This window comes from Parasteatoda tepidariorum, chromosome 6, assembly GCF_982258835.1.
Source record: "Parasteatoda tepidariorum strain Cologne lab strain chromosome 6, Ptep-v5.0, whole genome shotgun sequence".
In the NCBI taxonomy this organism is placed as follows: domain Eukaryota; kingdom Metazoa; phylum Arthropoda; class Arachnida; order Araneae; family Theridiidae; genus Parasteatoda; species Parasteatoda tepidariorum.
In genome coordinates this window covers 92,663,283-92,687,446 of record NC_141760.1, presented here as the reverse complement: position 1 = coordinate 92,687,446, position 24,164 = coordinate 92,663,283, and the positions used below count along the sequence as shown (strand labels likewise).

Genomic DNA, 24,164 nt, shown 5'->3' with positions numbered 1-24,164 from the left:
CATCATGATATACTCAGATATTCTACCGTAAAGTCATTTTATTTTGTTTTATCATCAGAGATAAACAGTAAAATGAACTGAAAACAAAAAAAAAATTGCTCGAATTGAAGCCCAGAAATTTTTTAAAACTGATTTATGAAACTCACTTCTTTTAAATAACACAGTTAACAGGTTTTGTATCTTGGACAGGTTTTGTATCTGGACAACTGAAATATGTTTACTTACTTAGCAAAATATTGAACCTTTATCACATGAAAACACACAATAAAGATGACAAAAAACTAAGTTGAATGGAGAATATTTGTCGAATTTATTTTTGAATTAAGTAATTTCTTGAAGAATGTATTTATTTACTTTATCTATTTACATCTATATGTCAGTAAACAAAGGGGAAAAATTACAATGAAATTAAGAGTCATAGACATTTACATGCAACTTACATACACACTTACTTGCAAAATTTATCATAAAGTACATCACTAATCTTTTAGTTCAATAATTCATTTTTTATTATTTTAGCCACTGGATGGCGTTACTTAATTATGAAATGTATAACTTTTATTTTCACTTTACTACTCATCTATCCTTCTTGTTAAAAACACCAAACTCCTACTTGCAAATTATGTTTATTTAATAATAATCTCTTATCTTAAAAGGCAATCAAAACTTTTTGCTACATTAACAATGCTTAGTAATCTTAAGTAAGTCGATCCAGGAATGACAGCACTATTGAAGTAAACACAAGTGAAGACAAGCACAAGTGACCATGCACCAACCAAAGGTAAGCAATATTTTCTCTGCTACCTTTTATTCGCTACGAGCGTGATTACCATCAAAATTAGGTCATGTAACTTATACATATTTTTCTCACTCATATACAACCCTAATCACATTAATATGATAAATCACTGGCCATACGATTTTAGATTGATTATTTTAAGCTTATTCAATTGGTATTCATATTTCATTTTTACGCATTGTCCTCTCTTTCCGAGTTGTAAGTGCAATTGGAACATTTTTTATTACTGAAATTAAGCTTGGAGGAGTATTTTTTCCCTCAGTAACAAAGTGTTATAAAATCATAGTATTCTTAGACTATCCTCGAAACAACTCAAACAATTTTGTCAAAACTTCTTCCAAGATCGACCCACCATTCTTCTCAAAAGTAGCAAATTTGTTCAATCCTGTTACAACTAGATATTAGCTGACAGTAGGAGTTTCAACTATTTATTTCAAAGCAATCAATTACCAACTGATGTTTGAGAACACAGAATGAGAAAAAGTTCAGCCGTAGGCAAAGACTTCGTTTTTTTCCTCAGCGGCTATATTTCTCAACAGTCACAATATATAGAATCAGAACACTAGGCTTGATTCTAGCCAGGCGACACAGTTGGAGCTTGAGATAGTGCCTTTTCTTCAAATTTTAATACCATACAATGTAAATAAGTTGAATGTAGACAGAATTTAATAGCACAAAAGCTAGTACCGGCTATGCTGCACCAATATAACTTTAATATAACATGTTCAAGACAATAAGTTCCAGCTATGCTAAAACTAGACGAAAAATACGAAAGAACAGATTAAGGCTCTCAAGGGTCGAAGGGCGGCTAAAGAAGGTAAATAAACAACATGAAGATAGAGCAACGGGAAGTATGAGTAATTTTAATCATACAAATTGCGCAATGTTGTGGGTAAAGGGTGAACCAATGACACGTTTTTCCCTTTTAAAGCAATCGTTTTGAGGGTACATCTTTTCACTTTCAATCCTTCTTGATTTGACAGATCGCAAAAACACCAGCAACATCGCATTGACATCGTGTCGACATTTGCTTTTAAAGCTAATTTTTAAAAAAAATATCTCTTAAAGTATCTGATTGCAATCGCCTCGATGATGATGATTAGCAAAATTTGAAGAAGAGCTAGCAAAGAAATTAATTAAAAGAACAGCTCGTACATAAATCTTGTATATGAGCTGCAATTTCTGGAGCAATGGAATGTGCAACTATCCTTTTCCAACAGCAGCTGGTGGTCTCGTGTGGCAAGAGCCCTCATAGAATGAAATATCATCCAAAGCAAAACCGCCATCTGAAGACTCTCCTTCAAACTGCAGTAAATAGTCGCCTTTTGCGTCGACGCTCACCTGAGCGTAACTCCAATCAGTCCTGCTGGCGTTCGCAAAGTTCTTCGCTTCCAGTCTCCAGATTACGATCCTCTGAATTTGCTCTGAGTTAGATAAATCCAGTAATACAACCTATCGAACGAGAAGGAAAAAAACGTCATCATAAATTTTAAAAAATAAATTTAAAAACAGAAGTTATTTTAAAGTAGAATACTATAAAGGAGAGACTTAGGTTAATGCTTATTATAGTAATTTAAAATGAGGTGACTTAGAGTCACGCGTGCTTTTTTGGAATTTAATTGCCTCTAAAAATATAACTAGAATAAAAGTAATAACTCAAGAATTCATTACCAGTCTCAAAAGCAGTATGAAATTGTGAGACAGATATTATTTCAACGATTACTATATTTAATGATTACGCTGTCAGCGTTGAACTAGTCAAATCTCATCAGGGAAATATATTTATGTTATTAATATTATTGAGGTATTATTATCGTTACGGTAATAATGTTCCGATTCTTAGTATAATTACAAAGAGAAACTTTCATAACTTCCAGTATTCCGATTTTTAGTATAAACACTAAGAGAAACTTTAATGACTTTCAGTATTACGATCTTAGTATAATAACAGAGAGTTAATATAAATTAGTAAATATTAGAAAAAATTAATGTTTTACGCATATCCGGGGTGCATGCAGGTCAAAGTGCAACAGTCTCCAATATTTATTGCACAATATACATATCAAATAAACAGTTTACTATTTTTAAAATAAACTTAAACTTTTGAAAAAGTCATCATTAATATGAAGAGAAGCATGAAATAATTGATTTTAAATTCCCCATATCTTTACTGCTTCTTCCATAATACTAATAACGGTCTCAAGTTTCCATAACGATGTTATTGTAGTGCATAACACAAGAGTAAACGATATCTTCTTTAAATACAATAATAACTTGGTATTTTTCCCTTTTATATATATATATATATAAAAATCTCTTGTCACAGTTTTAGTGGTTAAACTCCTCCTAAACGGCTGGATCGATTTTGATGAAATTTTATATGTATATTCAGTAGGTATGAGAATAGGTTTATAACAAATTTTTTTTTTTCATTTTTTGGACAGATTTAACGTATATTTTAAATATATCTTTATTTAATCATATTCCAATCCAAACTAGACATAGAAACCTGATAAATCAAAAAGTAATATTCACGCACGTTGCAACAATTCACTTTAAACTCTAATACTTATGCTCGCCCTTAAAAGAATAGCATCAAATATATTTGGAAGTATGTGAATAAAGGCAGTGATATGGCAGTATTTCGAGTTGAAAATACCAATGTGACTGCTCTTCCGGTGAATAACAACGATGAAAGAACACTGTACCAAATTGGCCGGTACACCAGTTCAATTGAAGCTGCTTGACTTATCTTGGGTTTCCCAATTCATGAACGGGATCCAACCGTTATTCATTTAACCGTCCATCTTGAAAACGGTCATCGCGTATATTTCACGAACGAGACAGTGATTGACCGAGCTATATAAATTCACCAAAAACTACACTCACCGAATTTTTCGAATTGCGTAATCGTGCGGATGCTTTTGGTGCCTTTGCACGGACATTACTCTACTTAGAAGTACCACACTATTTCAGTTGGGCTCAAACAAAAAAAATGGACTTCCCGCAAGCAAGGCACACCGGTTGATGCATGTCCCGGTTTATTCAAATCAAACACCTTGGGGAGAGTATAGACGTAAAGTCGATGGACATCAGCATTAAACGTTTAAAGATGCATGTCTTGCACTCGGCTTGCTGGAAAACGACAACCAGCGGGAATGTATGCTTTGCCGAAGCAGCATTGAACTGTACTGCAAAGCAAATTCGTCTACAATTCGCTATAGTATTAACTACGTGTTTCCCGGCCCGTATAGAAACGTTATGGGAAAATCACAAAGATTCAATGACTGATGATATACTGTATCAACATCTCACACGTTGCAACGATCTAACGATAGCATTCAGCTATGCTATGTACAATGAAGCACTGATTGCTATTAAAGATCTTTGCATTATTATTGACATTTTGCCTCTCAGTCATTTAGGTATGCTTTCGCCAAATTGAAGTGCATCTGATTTATTAAACAATGACATGAATCGTGAACTTCAATGCAATATGGTAGAAATGGCAGCGATTGTTACTCGCAATGTTCCGCTAATGAATGAGGAACAAAGGAACATTTATGACTGCATTATGCTTTCAGTTTCAGCAGGACAATGTGGATTTTTTTTGGGATGCACCAGGTAGAACTGGCAAAACATTTATTATTTCGCTAATTTTCGCTGAAATACGGTGGCATCGCGTTGGCCGTTGCATCATCTGGCACTGCGGCAACTCCATTGGATGGAGGCAGAACAGCTCATTCAGTATTTAAGCTGCCACTAAATATTCAAAGCAACCCAGATGCAGTGTGCAACATAAAAAAGCAATCGTCTAAGGCTACAGTATTGAAACACTGTAAAATTATCATCTGGGAAGAATGCACTATGGCACACAAACATTCGCTTGAGACGTTGAACAGAACATTGAACGATATAAAAAAAAACAATGACAAATTATTTGGCTTCACTCTGTTACTCCTTTCAGGAGATTTCAGACAAACACTTCCCGTCATTCTGCATTCAACGTACGCTGATGAGATCACTGCTTGCTTGAAATCATCTCCACTTTAGCGTAATGTTGAAAAAGTTTAACTAAAAGTAAATATGCACCTCCAAATCTAAATTCTTCAAGATCCAGCTGTTGAAACATTCTCGAAACAATTGTTAGATATCGGTGATGGAAAAGTTACTAAGGATGAGACTGGAAGCATAAAATTACTGGACGATTTCTGCACAATCATTGATTCACAAGATGCTATCATTAACCTAATATTTCCCGCGATGTACACACACAATACAGGGGCGATTTTAGCAGCAAAAATATGGACGTCAACGAATTAAATCTGAAGATACAACAGTTATTGCCAGGTAACTTGATGATATATATATCCGTTGATGCAGTTTGCGATCCCTTTGAAGCTGCAAATTTTCCAACATTTTTTAAACTCATTGGATTTACCTGGCATACCACCGCATAATTTAGTACTCAAAGTTGGATCTCCGGTTATTTTGCTTAGTAATTTGAACACACCAAGGCTGTGCAACGGCACGCTATTAGTCGTTAAAAAAATAATGAACAACGTTATCAAAGTCATTATTTTAAATGACAAATTCCGTGTTGAAAGTATATTTTTTCCACGAATCCTTATTATCCCCACAGATGTGCCAATTTAATTTAAACGCATTTAGTTTCCCATTAGATTGGCATTTGCAATGACAAGGCCAAGCAATGTCTGTTGTTGTCTTAGATTTGAGCACACCATGTTTTTCACACTGAAAATTGTACGTGGCATGCTCTCGATTGTGCAAACCATCCAGTTTATTTGTGTTAGCTAAAGATGAAATGACAAAAAATATTGTACACTCCATTGCACTAAGAGATTAATATTGTCGACTAATATTTTCAGAATTCGTTGTAAATATAATTTATAACAAAAAGTTACAATAAATTAAAAAAAACTATTATTTGATGTGTTAATATTTTCACATTCCGTCATCGTTCACAGCACTCCATGTCTCTTCCACTCATATACCACACACGCACACACTTACAATAAATAAGATATATTTTCACACCCTAGAAATAATTCAGATAGCAAAACAACGTTTGCCGGGTCAGCTAGTATATATATATATATTTACATATAAAGAAAACTAAAAATATTTCTATCCACTTATTCCTTTGACTTGTTTTTTTCCGCTTATGAAGCTTAAAGTTGAGATTGAAATCAAAATAATGCAGACAATCAAGAAATTTCAACACTTAAAATAATTAGAACGGTTTGGAATAAAATGTATTTTAAAACTGTCAATAATTATATTTATAATAGACAACTTACCTCTAAAGCAGTTGCGTCACTTCTTCCAAAGACAACGAACCAAAATCCCAAACATCTAACAGTACTAATGCTAAATTCTAAAATAGGACTTCGGAGTTTAGGTTTTTGAACAACACTTTTATGAAAAACGTCGAAAAATACAAATCCTACTGGTGATCGCAATGTGTGATCTAGAAGACCGGCCGGTTTATTCTCCACTCTGGCCATCTTCCACAAACTTTCTTCTACTGAATTCAACGTTTTTGGCTCCGTCGTTGGCGCAAGAGTAGATGGCCCGTCGTCTAAAACAGATACAGGAATCCATCCACACATATCTGTCTCAAAGAAACATTCACCAACAACCGCGGCAGCACCTAAAGGTTCAGTTGTGCAATCCCCGTCAAAGAAGGATACATCATCTATAGCTATATCACCAGCCCGTCCATCACCCCAAACACCTTCGAAAATGATTTCGAATGCCGTATCTGGTGGTGTTCTATCTTTGAGGCTAACTATTGGAGCCCTTGCCGGGAACCATCGCTCACCCTGGTGGTTATAAAGTCGCCAAATCGGTGAAAACGGCTTGCCTGGTTTCATCAGGCGAACGAAAACTTTTAAACTTCCTAAACTCATGCCGTTTGGATCAATGAGTCTTTCATGCATGTAATAGTAGAATGATAAACATTTGGGGTTCGCTGTTGGTTTGAGCCGTGAACTTACAAGCCATCCTTTTGTACCACCTTTCATCAAAGGAGATGTGTTTGGGAGAAGGTTCATGTAGTATCCTTTGTTGTCGCCTCTGGTGTGATCGACGTGAGGACCATTTTGATTGTAGAAATATTGCCTCGCCCAATCTACATCATCCAGTTCATCCTGCAATGAAAGCAACAACATTTTAATTGTTATAAAAACAACTATATCTTTTTTGATACTCTTAAGAAAACGTAACTAAGTTTTAAATTTTGTATGCTTTTTTTGACAAAGAGTTTTTTGAAAAGTTTATTTAGTTCATTTCTGTCTTTATGAACTTATGAGCATATAGATTAAACTAAGCGGAGCCATTAACAGATGAAGTAGATATGAATATGAGATAGATGTAGTATGATATTGAAAAGTCTAATAAAGAACATCATGTTGTATACAGTTTGTCTAATGTAAGAACTTACCCCACCACGAAGTCTGAAGCCGTCTGCTGCTTGGGAAACAAGAATAGCACATGTAAGGAAGGGTAGCTTCTCTGCACTCTAGGGCTAACACAATAGACACACGAAAAAAATTCCCTTTCTCACGCAGGCCATAACCAAAACCTGTCCTAAGCAGTGATCCCACACCCTTACTTGAAATTTATACCTCGTCCGCCATGGGTCCAGACGAATGGCTACGGGAGTTCTTACTTTAGACAAACTATAGCCTTTCCCGTTGTTTTTGTTTTTATTATTACTTTAAAAATGAATTAGAAACTAGGTCATTAACGTCTTAAATGATAGAAATTTTTCAAAATTTTCACGAGTAATATACCAAGACTGAGATGAAATCAAAAACTACGAAAAATAGTTTATTTTTTGATTAAAACTAATAAGTGTTTATTAATGAATAAAAGCAAATAATTTACAAATAAAAGCTGGACGCTTTTCAGCGTCATCTGATAAATAAATTGGTTTATGATGGCTTTAATTCTTCCTTTGTAATAATTAGCTTCAATATTGGTACTCCATATTTTGATGACATATTTGCTTTTTTCTACCTAATAAAAATTTGAGATACTCTAATGAGTGTAAGTAGATAACTTTTTTTAAACGAATTCAAAAAATATATATTAGAAGCGAAATATTCAAGTAAGATATTCAAGTAAATTTAATAAAATGAGCTTTTTCGCTTCCAGACAAAACACTTTCAGTTGATTCAGTATTTCTAAAATAACTTTAAAGATGTAGAACATATGCGCAACGCGAGCCCTAAATGTAAGGCTCTTTTTTTCACATCGATGTTTTCCTTTTAATAAATTATTATTTTTCTCTTTCATATAATTTCTGACTATTACTATTAATATTTTCTATACATTTAAATTATATTGAATATTTTGAAATTTCTCTTTTAAAAATAAGAAACAGAGTTTAATTGAAATATTTCGTAAACATATAAGTTCTCAAATATATCCGGTCTTGAAATTATCAAATAAATTAAATGTAAGTTTCTCAATGTGCTTTTCCTAATAACAATACTTTGTATAAATGAATTAGTGTTGTCAAAAATGAGAAAGTAATAAAACAATCAAGGTCAACTTTGATAGTCTAATATTTACTCTACTTATAGCCGCTTACAATATGTTAACAATAGCATCAGCCAAAAAGAACTATTATATGAACTCAAAATATTTCAAATTAATTTCAGTTTTTTTTTCTGGTTTCGATTGAAACAAAATTCAAGATGAAGTGCTATTACAAGAGAAAATATCTTTCGAATGTGAAATGATAACCTGTGGGGAGGGATTGTTCCAATTGCACATATTATCTTCAAAATTACAATCCCCATTGTCTTTTGCAGCAGTCTGTGGTACAACAGGACATGCACCAGATTGAAAAGATATATCATCCACAGCTATATTGCCAAACTGATTACCTAAAAAAGGAGAAAAAACCTTTTATTAATGTAGTCACCTCAAATTTAAATCAATTATTTTGAATTGTATTAATTAAAAATGTTCGTGTATGTCACTGTTAATGTATTCGTTCTTCCGTATACCCACTTATTGGATAGAATGCATAAAATCAACAGGTAAACAATGGAACGATTAATATTTCACTTTCACACATTGCCTAGTCGTTCTATGGAATGACAATATATAAACCTAGAGACATACTATAGAATAACATTACTGAGATCTACAAGCATTCGTTAAAATGATTGGCTAAAGTATCTAAAAATTATCATATTTCTATACTTTGCCTACAGAGCATTTATCATTCAATAGATAGATTGGTATTTTGTTCTTTTATTTGCGTGGCACTAGAACTGCATTATGAGCAATTGGCGACTATCTGGGAAACATCCCTGAGGATGATCCGAAGACATGTCATCGCAATTTTGATCCTCTGCAGACGGGATGGCTCCCTTTCTTTGGTAGCCCGACCACCTAAGTGTGAAGTCGAGCACTTTACGGTAAAACAGCTTAAAGAGGACCGATACCGTGCACACTAGGTCCCTACGCAGGCTAATCAAAGTAGTCACCCATCCGCTTACTGACCGCAGTCAGTGATGCTTGACTTCGGTGCTATACTGGGAACCTTGTCTTTACTATCAGTCCACTACGGGACATCATTCCATAGATTACCTAGGCATTCTATTCAATAGCTAAAAAAACATGCATAGTAATTCGCAGATTTCATACAATGCCTCAAAATGTCAGTCATTCTATACAATGACCAGGCATTCTTAAGAATGTCGGTAGGTATTTCATACATTGATGATAACATAGATAACAATAAATTAACTGGTGACAGAAGCAGTTTCGGAAAAAATTCATATAAAATTGATTACGCATACCAACAAACAACAAATATAGTACTTATTATTCGTATATGGTTTCATTCCTTAAGATAAGGAAACTTACCAACTATAGCTATCAACAATAATTGGAATGGACTCAGTGAAGAGAGTGTCACTTGTGCTTTGTGCCAGCTACTGCCAGAAGAACCGGACATCTCCCAGATTGTTTTATCGCTCTCATCCTCGTTTTTGAGCACCACACGCAAAGTACCCACTCCGTATCCGAACATATGAGTGGCAAATTTCATACACATCGGGCTGTTGTCCCCTGTAGTTGAGAAGCTTGGACTGCGAAGCATGGCTGTATCACCAGGTCGCCTCGGATAAGCAGTGCTTATGTATGCGAATCCTGAAAATAAGCAAGAAAATTTTTGTTCAACAAGTGCCAACTGAATGCCCTTTTTTTATTTAATAAATTTAATTTCATTTATACCAGACAGCATGTTTTTTTCCGTAGCCCATAACAATTCTTAACACCAAAAAATAAATCAACTTGCTCCAGACCATATACATCAGAATTACATTAGATGCCTGAGCAGTGACTCAATTTACACAGATAAAAATAGGTCCTGAGCACTGGTGCCTCAGCACTTAGGCACACTGATCACTGATGTCTGAGCACTCCCTTATTTACACTGATAGAACTCTAAATCAAAAGAAATAAACCATCCGACAAATTGCAGTAATTTTTTATCAGGCTTGAGCATCAGACAATAAAGACAGTAGAGATAACAGAACTGATTTAATGAATGACTTCGAACAAGCAGCAACCAATTATCATAAAATGACTTATTCTTCAATTGAGTTTTCTCACGTCTAGATAATATGCTGGCTACACCGTTTCTGAAAAATAGTCATTATAAAGGAAATTCTTCTCGTCAGGACTCTAAAGTGGAGTTTTCATTTATAAAAAAAATTATCTCGATTACTTAATGTTTACAATTTTGCTTTCATAACAGGAAACAGACTTCCCCACTGATTACATAAAACGGCCATCGTGTTAATCAATGAAACATCACTACGAAATACTAGTCCTAAAACTTTAGTCAATAAAGTGGACCTAAAAACAATTATTTTGTTCATTCAAACTTTTATTTCGGGAAGACGCGCTTGTCATTTATAAATAGATAGCAAGTATAAAAGTGAAGCCTGAAGAAGAGGGCTTTTATATGGGGCTAAATCAAAAAATTTTGCTACTAGCCTGTAGCTATTTTTAGTATTTTTAACAGTAATCACTATTTAAAACATGTTGATATTTTTTCGAAAATTGAAAATTTAACCGATGAAACAAACTTTTAATATTACTGCTAATTTTACCCTATATTTTGAATCGATTTCAATAAAATCCATAATTCATTTTATTGACGAAAAATATGCATTTTATGAATAAACAAGTATTTTATAGTGGAAAATATCCATATCCATTTCATTTCATAGTGGTATTTGTGATGAAAAGTGCTTATTACAAGTCATACAATTTTTTTTCCTTTCCTGCATTATATTTCTTACAAGTTGAAATGCTTACTTACTATTTCCCTCCTTAATAAACATCATGATTTTTTTTAAAGTATTTAATTAATTTTTAATTAATTATTTTAATTATTAATAAATTAATTAATAATTATTAATAAGTATTAATTATTAATAAATAATTAACTATTAAATGAATTAATTAATAATCATTATTTAACTATTAATTAATTATTAATTAATTACTAATTAATTATTAATTAATTATTAATTAATTTATTAATTAATTATTAATTAATTTATTAATTAATTATTAATTAATTATTAATTACTTATTTTATTTTTATGTGCAGTTTTCTTTTCAAAGGGCAAATTTATAGCTACCTACAATCAAAAATATTTCAAGATTCAATTTTCTGAAGAAAAAAAATGAAAAAAAATTTCTCTAAATATTATATCTGTATTTGTTTCTGAATCAATGTTGACTTTCAGAAAAGTGGCATCAGAATGTGAGGCAAAACCACGAACCTAAATATTAATTATTTCTTACCACCGGTTTGTTCATTTTTTCCATAGCTACTGTGGTCTCGGGGTGGCCCGGTTATAAAATTAGTGCTTCCTCTTCCGAGTTCCCAATCGAAATCGTCTTCCTCCATGTTTACCCAGTCGCAGAATCCACCTTCGAAAGTGCAGTGTCCTATACAGGCTTCTTTAGTAGGAATTCTATCAAATCTAACATCATCTAAAGCAACATAACCTCTGCAAATAAAATAAATAAACTTCCGTTAGCTTAACCTTATTTCAACAAATGAAAAGAATCTTTGGAATTTATTAAATACTAATAAGATTTAACTGTAGTAACATGGTTTCACTACTTTGAAATATTGACCACATAAATACGCACTGGAACTTTAATTAAACAATGACATAAATAATGATACAGAAAAAAAAACAGTTTAGAGTCTTTTGAAATAACCACGTAATGTGAAATTTTAGAAACATCTAAATTTTCTGCCGTAATAACACGCTATTGTCGAGATTGAATACAGCAACAACATTGAATTGCAATAAACAATGAAAAGACAATACAGCAACAATATTGAATTTCAATACAGTGAATTTGCAATAAACAATGAAAAGACAATACAGTAACAATATTGAATTGCAATGAGCAATGAAAAGACAATACAGCAACAAGACTGAATTGCTGGATTGTATTTTGCTATAGAGATTTGCAATCAGAAGGCAACTTTTTATTATTTCTACACATCCTACAGCTAGTTTTCCTCAAATTCATAAAAATATCTACTTTCCTTATATAGTAATAACACAATATATTTGTGCTGCATAAGTGAGATAAGTAAATAACAGTTAGTGAAAATCATACCGATGGAAAATAATTCGTATATTAAATCATACAGCGCAGTTGGTAAATAATTATCTTATTGTTGAGCTTCAATTTAGTTTTCAAAAAAATAATAATAAATTTTAATGCTTGAAATATTCCTGAATAAATTCCTGAGAAATCAAATTTTAAACATACAACTTTTTAAAAATTCGATTTCTCAGGGACTGATTTCTCACAAATTTTGTATTTTCCCATGTGAAATTAGATATTTCAAAATGATGTGAAAAACTGTTCACCTTACAACTCAATTTTTTTTTATAATTTTTACATAATATATATTTAGTAAAATAATAAATATTTAGTGAAATTTATTTTTTGGGTGGAATTACTTTAGGATAAATGAATTTTATAAATGTAATATAATTATATGTTTTATAATACAATAATGTTGTTTTATGTAATAATATGTTTTATGTAATATAATATGTTATGTAATATAATGATATGTTATGTAATATAATTATATGTTATATAATTTAATTATATGTTATGTAATATATTGATATGTTGCTTTGTAAAATAATAATATGTTGTGTAATATTATAATATGTTTCATAATTAAAATAATTATGTACTTATTTAAACAGTTACTCACGAAACATTTTCGATATTATTCATGATATAACATTATATTGAAATATTTATTCATAAATGTCTAATCTTAATCTTAAATATATTTTGTTAGTTACAATATATATTTAAAATGAACGTCTGAACGTCATTTTTGAATAAATTATAATTCTTATAATTAATTGTTAAAAAGAAACAAAACATGTACTTCCAATATGAGTATCATTTCTAATTTATTTCCATTTTTATCTGCACACTTCTTTTTGTTTAAGGTATTCGACTAGTTCGACTAGTTTTAAATATTAATATAATTCTTTTAAAAACTAGTTTATTTGTTTTATTATGTCTAAAAATTTTATAAAACTAGCAAAAAAAAATTTTTCATTGTTATTCTTTTCTTTTTATATTGCCATTTTTAGATTTAAAAAAAATAAGGCATGTTTTGCATATACGCCAAACACTGTAAAAAAAATTCAATTGCATAAAACAAAATATTCTTTTAGGATTTTATTCAGAGGGCTATCAACTATGTTTTGAACTATTATCTTAAAGCCAAGTGCATATACTACTAAGTTAGGGATCAATGTAGTTAAAAAAGCAAATTTCTAAAAATTTCCGTAGTTGTCTTTGCGAAAATACATAAATAAAAAGAATGAAATTCTAATTTTTTCTCTTAATGTGTAGTTTATAGTTAACTATATTATTTTGTATCCAGCCCCTGAAATAAATCAGATCAGATTCGAAATTTGATCTGTAATAAACGCATTTAAAGACTTAAAATTATTTATCTATCCAATGTTATCACTAAGAACACAGGAATTATAAATTTATACTAAACTCAATTTCAAAAATTTCGCTGAAAATCATATTTTTATACTAGTCAGAAACCTAACAAAAAAACCTAACAAAAACAATTGACTTTTGAAAACTAAATTTCATTTACTACGCAAAACAGAAGCAGAATTTTAATTGCTATCATTTTTTCATAAAATTAATAATTTTTGTTTAATTATTTAAGTAAGATTTCTTACCTGTAATTCATTCTTTTATAAGACTGATTAGAAGAAACAGCTTCGAATAGAATTTGATATCTTTCCCCGTAACTAAAAGCAACTTCTCCCATATACCAAGTTCCATCAGAGTTATCTTTGCTCTCCCATAGCACATAATCCTCAAGCTCCGAATTTCGAAGCATCACTCGGAGCGATTTAGCACTTAATCCTGCTATATTGTAGAAAAAAGAAAGACAAAGACCGGACGGTCCGGTGTGATTGTAATGCGGGCTGTAAATTACATTTGAAGTATAATTAGAATTCGAAATCACATTTTGAGACAGTTGGGATGTCTCATAAAAAATATATCCACTGTTTTTGTCTGCACCCGTATGATCTGTGCTTGGCCCACCTATCCAAAACGATGATGCTCCCATACCTGATCGCCATAAAGTCGGTCTTCCAGAAAAGTTTTCCGGAGAATTCCAGGTACAGGTTGTTAATCGTATTACTGATCCGAAATCACACATTTCTGGAATTTCTTCAAGATCGAAATCCCTTCGAGATCGATGTATTGCCTTTACCGCATCGTTTGAAAAAATAGAATGAATGAAAATAATGAATGCAGTCGTAAATATGTAATACATTTTTTTCTTATTACTTTAAAAGAATAAATTTTAAAGTCAAATTTCTATCCTCGGTACTATATTATAGAAATAGTGTTATAATCGTTTGCTAAGACAATATTCTTGCTCGCTGTTGGGATAAGGAAAATAAACTCTTTTCACTTCTGGAAAAGAACAAACTTTAAACTCAAATTTATATTCTTCGTAGTACTTTTGAAAAAAAGTGTTAAAATCGTTTGCTATTACAATCTTCTTGTTCGCATTTGGGATAATCGAAAATAAACTTCCTCACTTCTGGCTGAAATTTTCGAATAATTCTTGAACGATTTCTCTTCATGTTTTCTGAACGATTTTTTTTTTTTAACTCAGAAAGGGCAGACGATTTTTTTTAATAATTTCTTCTCCTTGACATTAGAACATTATCACGACAGCTTTCTTTTAAAACTAATTTTCCGATATTTACTTTAACTTCCACAAATCAACAAAACTAATAAAATTCGTTTGACAGGTAAGGAATTTAAAGTACTGCCGCAGATTGATTTCAAAGAGTAACTGGAAGCCATTAGTAAACGTTTACCCACTAAACTACATTTCAGTATAGAAAATACATCAATAGCATAACTTTTTTTATTATCTTGTTAAAGTGAAAAGCAATAGATGCGTGCCCAATGCTAAAAGTTTGTCGTCCTTTTTTTTCCATCCTAATGATTGAACTAAATGCATGTTTATTTGAGGAGAGGGAAAAGTTATAACAACACGCTAACCGGAATCAATTCTACTTTTTTACGGTTAGTGCTTTAGATTTTATTTTTCTATTTCCCGTAACCATTTAATTCCTTTTTTTTATGTAAGGAAAAAAGTATTTTTTTTCGTCGGATGTAAAACAGGAAAGGATATAATCTTTTGTGGTCTTAGTGAATTCAATCGATTTGCTCTGCGCCCAAAACGCGACATTTACAAATAATATAAATTTGCTGATCTAATAGCTCACTGAACTAGTGCTATTCGTTTGTTTAAAATAAATTTCATGGAAATTAAGTTTGAATTGTTTCAATTTATAAAAGACGATCCTCCGTTATTTCGAAATAGCATGGATATGAACGCGTTTTGCAAATTTCACATTAATTCTTTCCATGTAAAAAATCATTAAAAAAACGTGTAGTATTTAATAAATATAAGGGTGGAAACTTTTTCCAAATATTTGAATAACAGCATATTGAAGTTAACTAACATGTTTAAAAAGTAGATCTGGAAGCCAATAGTTCTAAAATATCAGAAAGCTATTCAGAAAACAACCTTTACTACTAAAAACTGTCTTGTCTTATAGACCAATTTAATGTTCTACTTGCGTCTTGCACAAGACTACAACACGTTTTTTTCTTCTTTTTTTTTTTTTTTTTTCGTTTTTTTTCTTCGGAAAACTGTTTTATATTAAGAGTTGGCAAAATAATTTTTTGTTCTAGTTTTGTTTTGTGAGTTCTTAAACTTGGAGAAATTATGTTCTCAAAATACTACTTAACGAGCATTCTTTTCGGATTTATTTAAAAAATTTATTTATAAACTGATTAGTTTTAATATGACAAAAGATTGGTATGAAAAATTATTAGAACTGTATTATAGTCAAAAATAAAAACATCATATGGTAAAAGAATGACATCATGAAATTAAGAATACACATTTTAAATATAAATTCTCTATATTATTATAATTTTTAAGTATCCAGACGCGTGTCATACTTCTCGGAATAAACAGCAATTATGTTTATATATATTCTGTCAAACTGTAATAAAAAATGGAAAATTTATATACAGCAAAAACGTTTCGAAGCAAGGCGTTCTTTAAAAAAATACCTTCAAAATATATTTTTGAAATATTTGTCCAAAAAAAAAACACAAATATGTATTCATTGAAAGTCTCAAATTAAACATAAACAAAATACGAAGGAAAGCGAGACTAAAATAATCAAACTAGTTTGATTAACTGAAGAAACAGGGAGGCGATCTGACGGAACTGAAAGGCTTATATTTTGCCATAACTTCTTCATCAAGCTTTCGCAGTGATGTTTTAACGTTCAACGTCCTCTAGTGACGTAATCGTTTAAGATGTTTCTCAATGGTTGAGAGCTGGGAGTCGTGAGCTCGATCCTAGCGAACAGCTGGCGTGTACACGCATCAAAGTTCACACAAATTATATAGTGAGTGGTTTCTTCGATTATGGAGAGAAAGTTTGGAAAGAGGGTTCACGCCGTCTGGTTTGTCCCAAAATGACTTGACATTCCAACCATGAATGTTAGAAGATTGAGCCCTGAAAAACGGACTGTAAGTGACGTGGGGTGTTTAAGTGTTTATAATCGCGTCAGATTCGATAATGTTTCGTTCGATTTTGATAACGATTTTTTTCCCTCTCATTTAAATAGCAATTTGTGATTCCTCACTTGTCTGTATAGCAATGTAAGATGTGTCAAGTGCAAGTACAAAATTGTACTTTTTGTACTTAAACGTTTATAACTATTAACATGATCAACTCTTTATTAGTTGCATTCAATTTAGCGTACAGATTTGTATAGGAAACTATACATTTTCAGATACTCCCTAGATAGCAAGTATATATTCGTATATTCGCATATATTCGTGTATATTCAATATATCATTCGTACATTTTAAAAGAAGTGCTTTTTATACATAAAAATTCTTGCAACTTTTGAACTATTTGTTCCATTGACTTGTGTATAGCTAAATTCAATTCTGCTTTAAAAAAAGAAATTTAAAAAAAATTTAAAAAATACCGCAGTGGACTGATTGTTAAGACACGGTTCCCAGCAGATCACCGAAGTCAAGCATCACTGGCTGCTGTCAGTGCGGGTGGGTGACCACTTGGATCAGTCTGTGTAGGGACCGAGGGTGAGCGGTATTGGTCCTCGTTAAACTGTTCTACCGTAAAGTGCTCTATTTCACGTGCAGGTCGTCGGGCTACCGAAGAGGGGGTGCCATCCCCTCCGCAGAGGATCAAAATTGTGATGGCATGTCTTCGGATCATCCTCAGAGATGTTTCTCAGACCGTGCTATTGTGCAGCTCTAGTGCGACCGAAATGAACAACAATTACAACATCAGCTTTAAAAAAAAATAGGCAACAATATTTTATTTACTTCGATAGTAATATCATGTGCGTAAATAGGTACAAGTACTAATTTGTAAACATAAAACGTAGTACATAAAACAAGTAAATAAAACGTTTATAACTTTTAAACTATTAGTCCGATCGTCTCGGGATTGGTTTGGTTCAAATCAATTCAGCATGAAGAAATTGCGTTGGAGATAATGCCTCTCTTGCCTGTTTGGAAGAAATTCAATTCTCTCCCTTATTTCCCTCCGAAAAAGGAAGGGAGGGGGAGAGAGTAGAGACTTTTTTAAAAAGTTTTCTTTTCTTTTAATATCTTCGAAATCTGGAATTATGTTTAGATCCAAACAATTACGTTTTTACTTAATATTGCGGTTATCTTTACGAAATTATTTAAAATAAAATGCCAATAAAAATAAATGGCAATATTTTTTTAAATATACATATTAATTTTTCATTTAATATGCATTGAACAATGTATGAAAAGGGAATGCATTTATAAGAGTTTACATAAGTATTTTCATCGCGTTTCCCGAATCAAAGTAAAATAACCAAATTCGCTCATAAAAAAATAGGTTTCCAAAAAAAAAAAAAAAAATACATTTTCCCCGTTTAGAACAGTTTTTTTAGTTTTCATTTCAACGAAAACCATATATTTTCAAAATAAATATATTGGTTAATACATTCATAATGTCTTAGTAAACTTAATTTATATAATCGGTATTCCGCCGAAAGAAGGTTTATCATTAAGGGTTCTATAGCCGCAAAAAAATTGAGAACCGCTGCTTTAGAGCATATTTTATTGCAAGATATTGTTAAAATATTAATAATGATAAAAACAGAAAACAACAAAACCCGAATGATTCGCAATTTAAAAGAATTTTAAGTGAATATTTGAAACACTCTGCCATAAATAAAATTTTATTACAGATTATCCATCTAACAAGAACATAATCTGGAACAACAAAAAATGTTCATTTTGATTAACTCTACGAATTGTAAAAATCACAAATTTCAAAAAAGTTTCCTTTTTGAACGATGATGAACGGTTGTTTCTTTTTAACCTTTTCTTTTTTGATATTTAATTTTAAATCAATGATATTAATTGGGAAACTTTCAACTGTCGAACGATTTTTATTTAATTTTTTATGCTTCACCCTTTTTGAAATGGAAGTTGTAGTAGAATCAGTTATGCCCTCTTCTATTTTCGCACTTCGCATAGCATATTTAGAATAAATTCTGGGGTTTTGAGAACCAGAAGTATTGTTTTCAATTTTGATTCTCGAGTCATTTTGAATTATCTCTAATAACGTGAGTGGCTTCAATTCATTTAAAATGTTTTCTAACTCGTCAGAATTCTCAATTTTTGGAGATTGATATTTTTCATTCTTCATTTTGAAGATGTTCTCTAGCTGAGATTCAAATTTTTTTCGTGCATCTTTCGTGTAACCGAACATCTTAGTTTAGCTAAAGTAAATCGTGAAATTATTAGTTTTTAAATTTTGAATATCTTAAATTGAAGGACAAACTATAGATTTAAATTAGTCATAAATTAGGCAATAGTAAACTAGGCATAAATTAGCAGCAAGGAAAAAAATTTTTAAAAAAAATGTCCGAAAATATTTTATTAGTGTTTGGAGGGAACAAATTTATGTCATTAAATCGGTTGATATGATTGATGAAGACAAAACTATTAAGCTAAAAAAAATACAAGTGTATAACTCACTTTTCATATGAGTACTATTAAATGGTTTAAAAATCTCTCCAGAAAATGATTTTAGATTTCATTTTATTAGATAGATATATATACATATTTAGAGCAATTTAAAATTAATTACGAACTTTTTGCTTAAAAATTTGAGAAAAATTCGTTTAAAACTGCTTAAGACATGAGGTATTGAAGTAGTTCATTTCTCCTGCGCATGAGCGTGAAAATAAAGAAATTTTCTCCTTAATTTTGCAGTGAATTGTATCTGGCAACAAATAAAAAAAAAGTCCGATTTGAGTATCTTAAAAATTTAAAAAGTTTAAAACAATTTTCTAAGTAGGGGAGAGTGGGGTCAATTGTAAAATTTTTTACTTAACTATTTTTAACTAACAAAAAATCCAATGTATTATTTGTATTAATTGACAGACGAGTAAAGTAGACTATCCTCTACTAGAAAAAAAATAAATACCTTATTTCAAATGCTATTATATTAGTTATTAACAATTTTTGACAGTCGTGCACTTGTTACAATTGTCCCCACCTACGGGGTCAATTGCAACAGTTCATAAATTCAACTAAAACATAGTTAATTATGCATATTATCATAGTTGTGATACATTTTTTATTGATCAAAATAGTAGTGATATTTTAGGAGAAAAAATAATAATTAGCAGAGACCTAAAGAGTTAAACTTTTAACTTTAAGGGGTTAAAAACTTTAATTTATGCTGTGAAAGGTGACAAATAAAATAATGCACATGCAACATAATATAAATAGATATAGGAAACTATTAGTGGTCCTTAAAGAGCTAAGTAATGGTTTGTAAACATAAGATTATTTATTTTCAGCTGTTACAGTCGTTCCTTTACTTATTGTTGCAATCGTCCCCAAGACGCCATTTCAGCTTCATTTGTTAAAAACAATGCTAGTTAATTAACAAAACTAATCTTTTTTTTGAAATGTTAATTAAGGTGTCCACTTACATATTCGGTTAATAATTTTTACTAGTTTAAACAGAATTACTTTGCTACAATATAATATTCTAATACCAAAAAAAGTAGTACTTACGTAGCGTGAAAATATGTTTTGTGATGTAACTCTTTCAAAAGTGCATAAAAATGGTTACCAGTAGGGGTGTACAAGTAGATTTATTAAATACACCTTGTACGCCACCTAGGAACCAAACCTAGAACCCGACACTCGAAATTTTTGCTGTTACAATTGACACTACTCTCCCTTCTTTTTGAAAGAATGCTCAAAATGATAAGAGGTTTTCTACATATTTAATTTTGCACTATTAAACAAGATTGGATAAAAATTACAACGGCATTCTTGAGGACCATCCCCCATAAAAGTATACAGTTTTTTGCCAGGTCACATTCCTTATTAAATCACAATTTGGTGTATGAACGTTTATTGTAAGGTATTATCATTTGTTATTAAATTCTGTCTTACGATACAAAATTATATTTGTAGAAAACCCCTTATCAATTTGAGCTTTCTTTTAAAAAGTACGAAACTACTTTGAAAATTGCTTGAAACTTTTTAAATTTTTAAGATATTCAAATCGGACTTTCATTAGTTGCCAAATACGAAAATAAAAGAATTTTTTTTTAAAAGTTTTTCCCGCGCATGCGCAGTATAAAAGAACTACTTTAATTATTCACATCTGTTATCTTGAGCACTTTTAAACGACTTGTTTTCAAATTTTAAACGAATGTTTTTATTATTTGAAATTACAAAAGTATAATGTGTTTTTATTATAAAAATTACTCTAAAATTTTTTTGAATATTTTTAAAGCCATATCAAACAAACGTAAAACAAAAAAAAAAAATAGTTTTTTAAAAAAATGTTTATACCATCATAAATATTCAAGTTAGGTTTACGAAATTTTGTTTAATTATTGCATATTATAACCTAAATAACTGCCACAAGTTACAAATCTATTGCTACATATTTTGAAATAAGTGTTAAAAAAACATTATTTTCCGTTTGTAATTTATTGTTGGACCTTTGAAGTTATAAAATAATTCCTTAAGTATTTCTGGAGAAATATGAAAAAATGTATTCGTACGAAAGTGTTTCCATTATTCTGTTCACTCCCTGTGTGTATATAGAAAAAACACGTTTAACAATTCATTCATTCATTCACGTTGCATGTATTCGTCTGCTGCAAGGTTTTTGTTAAAATATGTTATTTAAAAATTTATTCGACCATTCACTAATTCGCTTCTTTTTTATAACCTTCGTTCTTTTTTACCATTGTTCTCTCGCTTTATCAAGAAACATTCATAGTAATGGTTGCCAAAGCTATGCACTATTAATAAAAAATATCTTAGTTAATTTTTTAATCATTTATGTTTTTAATACAACTCAACTTGTATTCTTTGAAACAGCTAATCCACGCTTCATTGGCTGGATATTGTCTTAGGCAGATTCTCATGGTATAGATGTAAATAAAAAATTTTAATAAGTTAAAATTTTCTTTATTTTTCATCCTTTTAGCAATGTTTTTTCCAGTAAAAATGCCTTATAATCAATGCTTTAATCAAAATATTAAGTACAGATACTTAATCTAAAATCCATTAACTATCCATCCCATCAAGTATTGGTTTTTAAACTTATAACGAAATGAATGTGAATAACTGTTATAATGTAACAGTCAAATAATAAGTTTTGTTGGCCTAATTTAGTCTAGTATGTGGCTGAAAAAGATCATTATTATTCTACTGTTAATAGTTTTCGCTAGACTAAGTCAGTTTTCGAAAGAACAGAAATAAAATCCAACATAGTCAATAAATAAGTCAACTAATGCTTTCCTATTTAGTGTTAGAATTCAGAACAGTTAAAGTGTTCTAAAATTTACACAAACATAAAATTGATGTTTTTAACAACAAAAAAAGTTTCAAATTGGCTTAAAAAAATACATAATACATAGACCTAGGTTATACTATTAATAACTGACCAAGTTAGACCAAATCGGCAAACCTAAGAATCTTCAAAAAGTCAAAAGCGAGAAAGAGTTAATAATATGTCATTCCTGTCGAGACTGGCACAGCTCAAGAGATGGTCAGGGGAGGCCTTCGCATAGTTACAATTATTACACATTGAAAAAGTTTTCTGCCTCTTATCAAAAGAAAGGTATTTAATGTGTCCTCGTGCGAGCCTACTAATAGTGGACTGGACGACTCTATAAGCCTTGATGGTAAAGGCACTACTTAGATCTTCCTGTGTACATCCATTTTTATTTTATTACCGTCGTTGAACAGCCGACTCAATTTTTGGGTTCACGGCTACTAATGTTCAACTCCATAGCCATGCAATTTTGAACTCGATTCCGAAGACAAGGGATCAAGTATTGGAAGAAATTTGCTGCCATGGAAGACTTTTTGTTGGAACTAACCCGCATTTGCATTACATGGAGAGGAAGACTACGAGAACCTCCCATAGTTAGCTTGACAGCAAAGGGACTCTAATCCATGATCCGTCGACTAATGAGGATATTTCACGTCAGATCCGTGGTATGTGTAAGCCGGATGCGGATTCGTTTCGCTAGGATTCGAACAAGGTTCACCTCATTGGAAGGCGAACGCTCTGTCCCCTAAGTCATCACGGCTCTGTGTACATCCATTATCATGATCAGGGAATTTTTTTGCCTCACCGTTAATCAGAATTAAAATAATGATTGGGTCCCAAGCACCAAAATCTAGCCAGCCCAAGTAAAAATTAGGGTGAAGTAATCACTCCAACCAAGTTTATTAAATTTTTTAAAAAAATCACTTCTCAAAGTTTTGAAATTAATTTAAGCATTTTTGAGGACACTAAGCATTTTCGAGGAATTCTTAACTACCCTCTCATATTAAGTTAGGAATATTTTGACTCACTAACTAACTCATCATATCAACGCATTGTAGTTTTGAAATGGGGAAAAATTTTCGTTTCGCAACAATCCAGTGACTGATCTGTGCTAGGCTTGTCATTTATTTTCAATTCTTCAGACAAATTTTATAATACTATTTTCTGATAAAATGTTAAATTATTTATATCAATTATTGCGTTTTTTCTATAATTATTTTTTTTAAAAATTTACCCAGGTTATAAATTTTAAAATATAACCAAAAATAACTATGATGGGCTAGATATCTAACATGCCTTGTCTTCAAAAAGAAAGTTTTTTTTTTTTGAAATTTGAGTCTTAAACAATTACTTTTTATTAATTTACAAAATATATTAAATAGAGAATAATAAGACACAGCAGTACAGAATTATTACTGCTAAGACTTTTAAAAAGTGAAATTTTAAAATATAGTTTCAGAAGGAAATTCAGCACTCATGCTGCTAAGAGTTTAAATTATGAACCAATTGCCTTTTTATCTTTTTTTCTTTAAGCGTAGTCATGTCTTCTTTATGTCGGTAGCGCTTTGTCATAATGAATTTTAATATGTTTAAAAAAGTCCTTGTTTCGTTTCAAGGCTTAGCTAGGTCAGTATCTTAATTGGTTTAATCAGTTTTTCTTGTTTCCTTAGGTATATCAGAATATTAAGAAATAATTTTTTTTAAATTTTGGGCAATGCCAGCAGAAATATGCTCTTTATTCCTGCTCTCAAATTATTAATACATACCACA

General features: G+C 31.0%; 1 protein-coding gene across 1 annotated transcript; it reads right to left on the bottom strand.

Annotated features, from left to right (window-relative positions):
• Window positions 1-329: 329 nt before the first annotated feature.
• On the bottom strand, window positions 330-15,738 carry LOC107449909 (MAM and LDL-receptor class A domain-containing protein 1-like). Its single transcript, XM_071178399.2, has 6 exons — window positions 14,125-15,738; window positions 11,666-11,874; window positions 9,710-9,994; window positions 8,576-8,718; window positions 6,121-6,972; window positions 330-2,251 (listed from the first exon to the last, which is right to left on the bottom strand). The coding sequence occupies exons 1-6, from the start codon at window positions 14,730-14,732 to the stop codon at window positions 2,003-2,005; spliced, it is 2,346 nt and encodes a 781-aa protein (XP_071034500.2). The 5' UTR covers window positions 14,733-15,738; the 3' UTR covers window positions 330-2,002.
• Window positions 15,739-24,164: the final 8,426 nt, after the last annotated feature.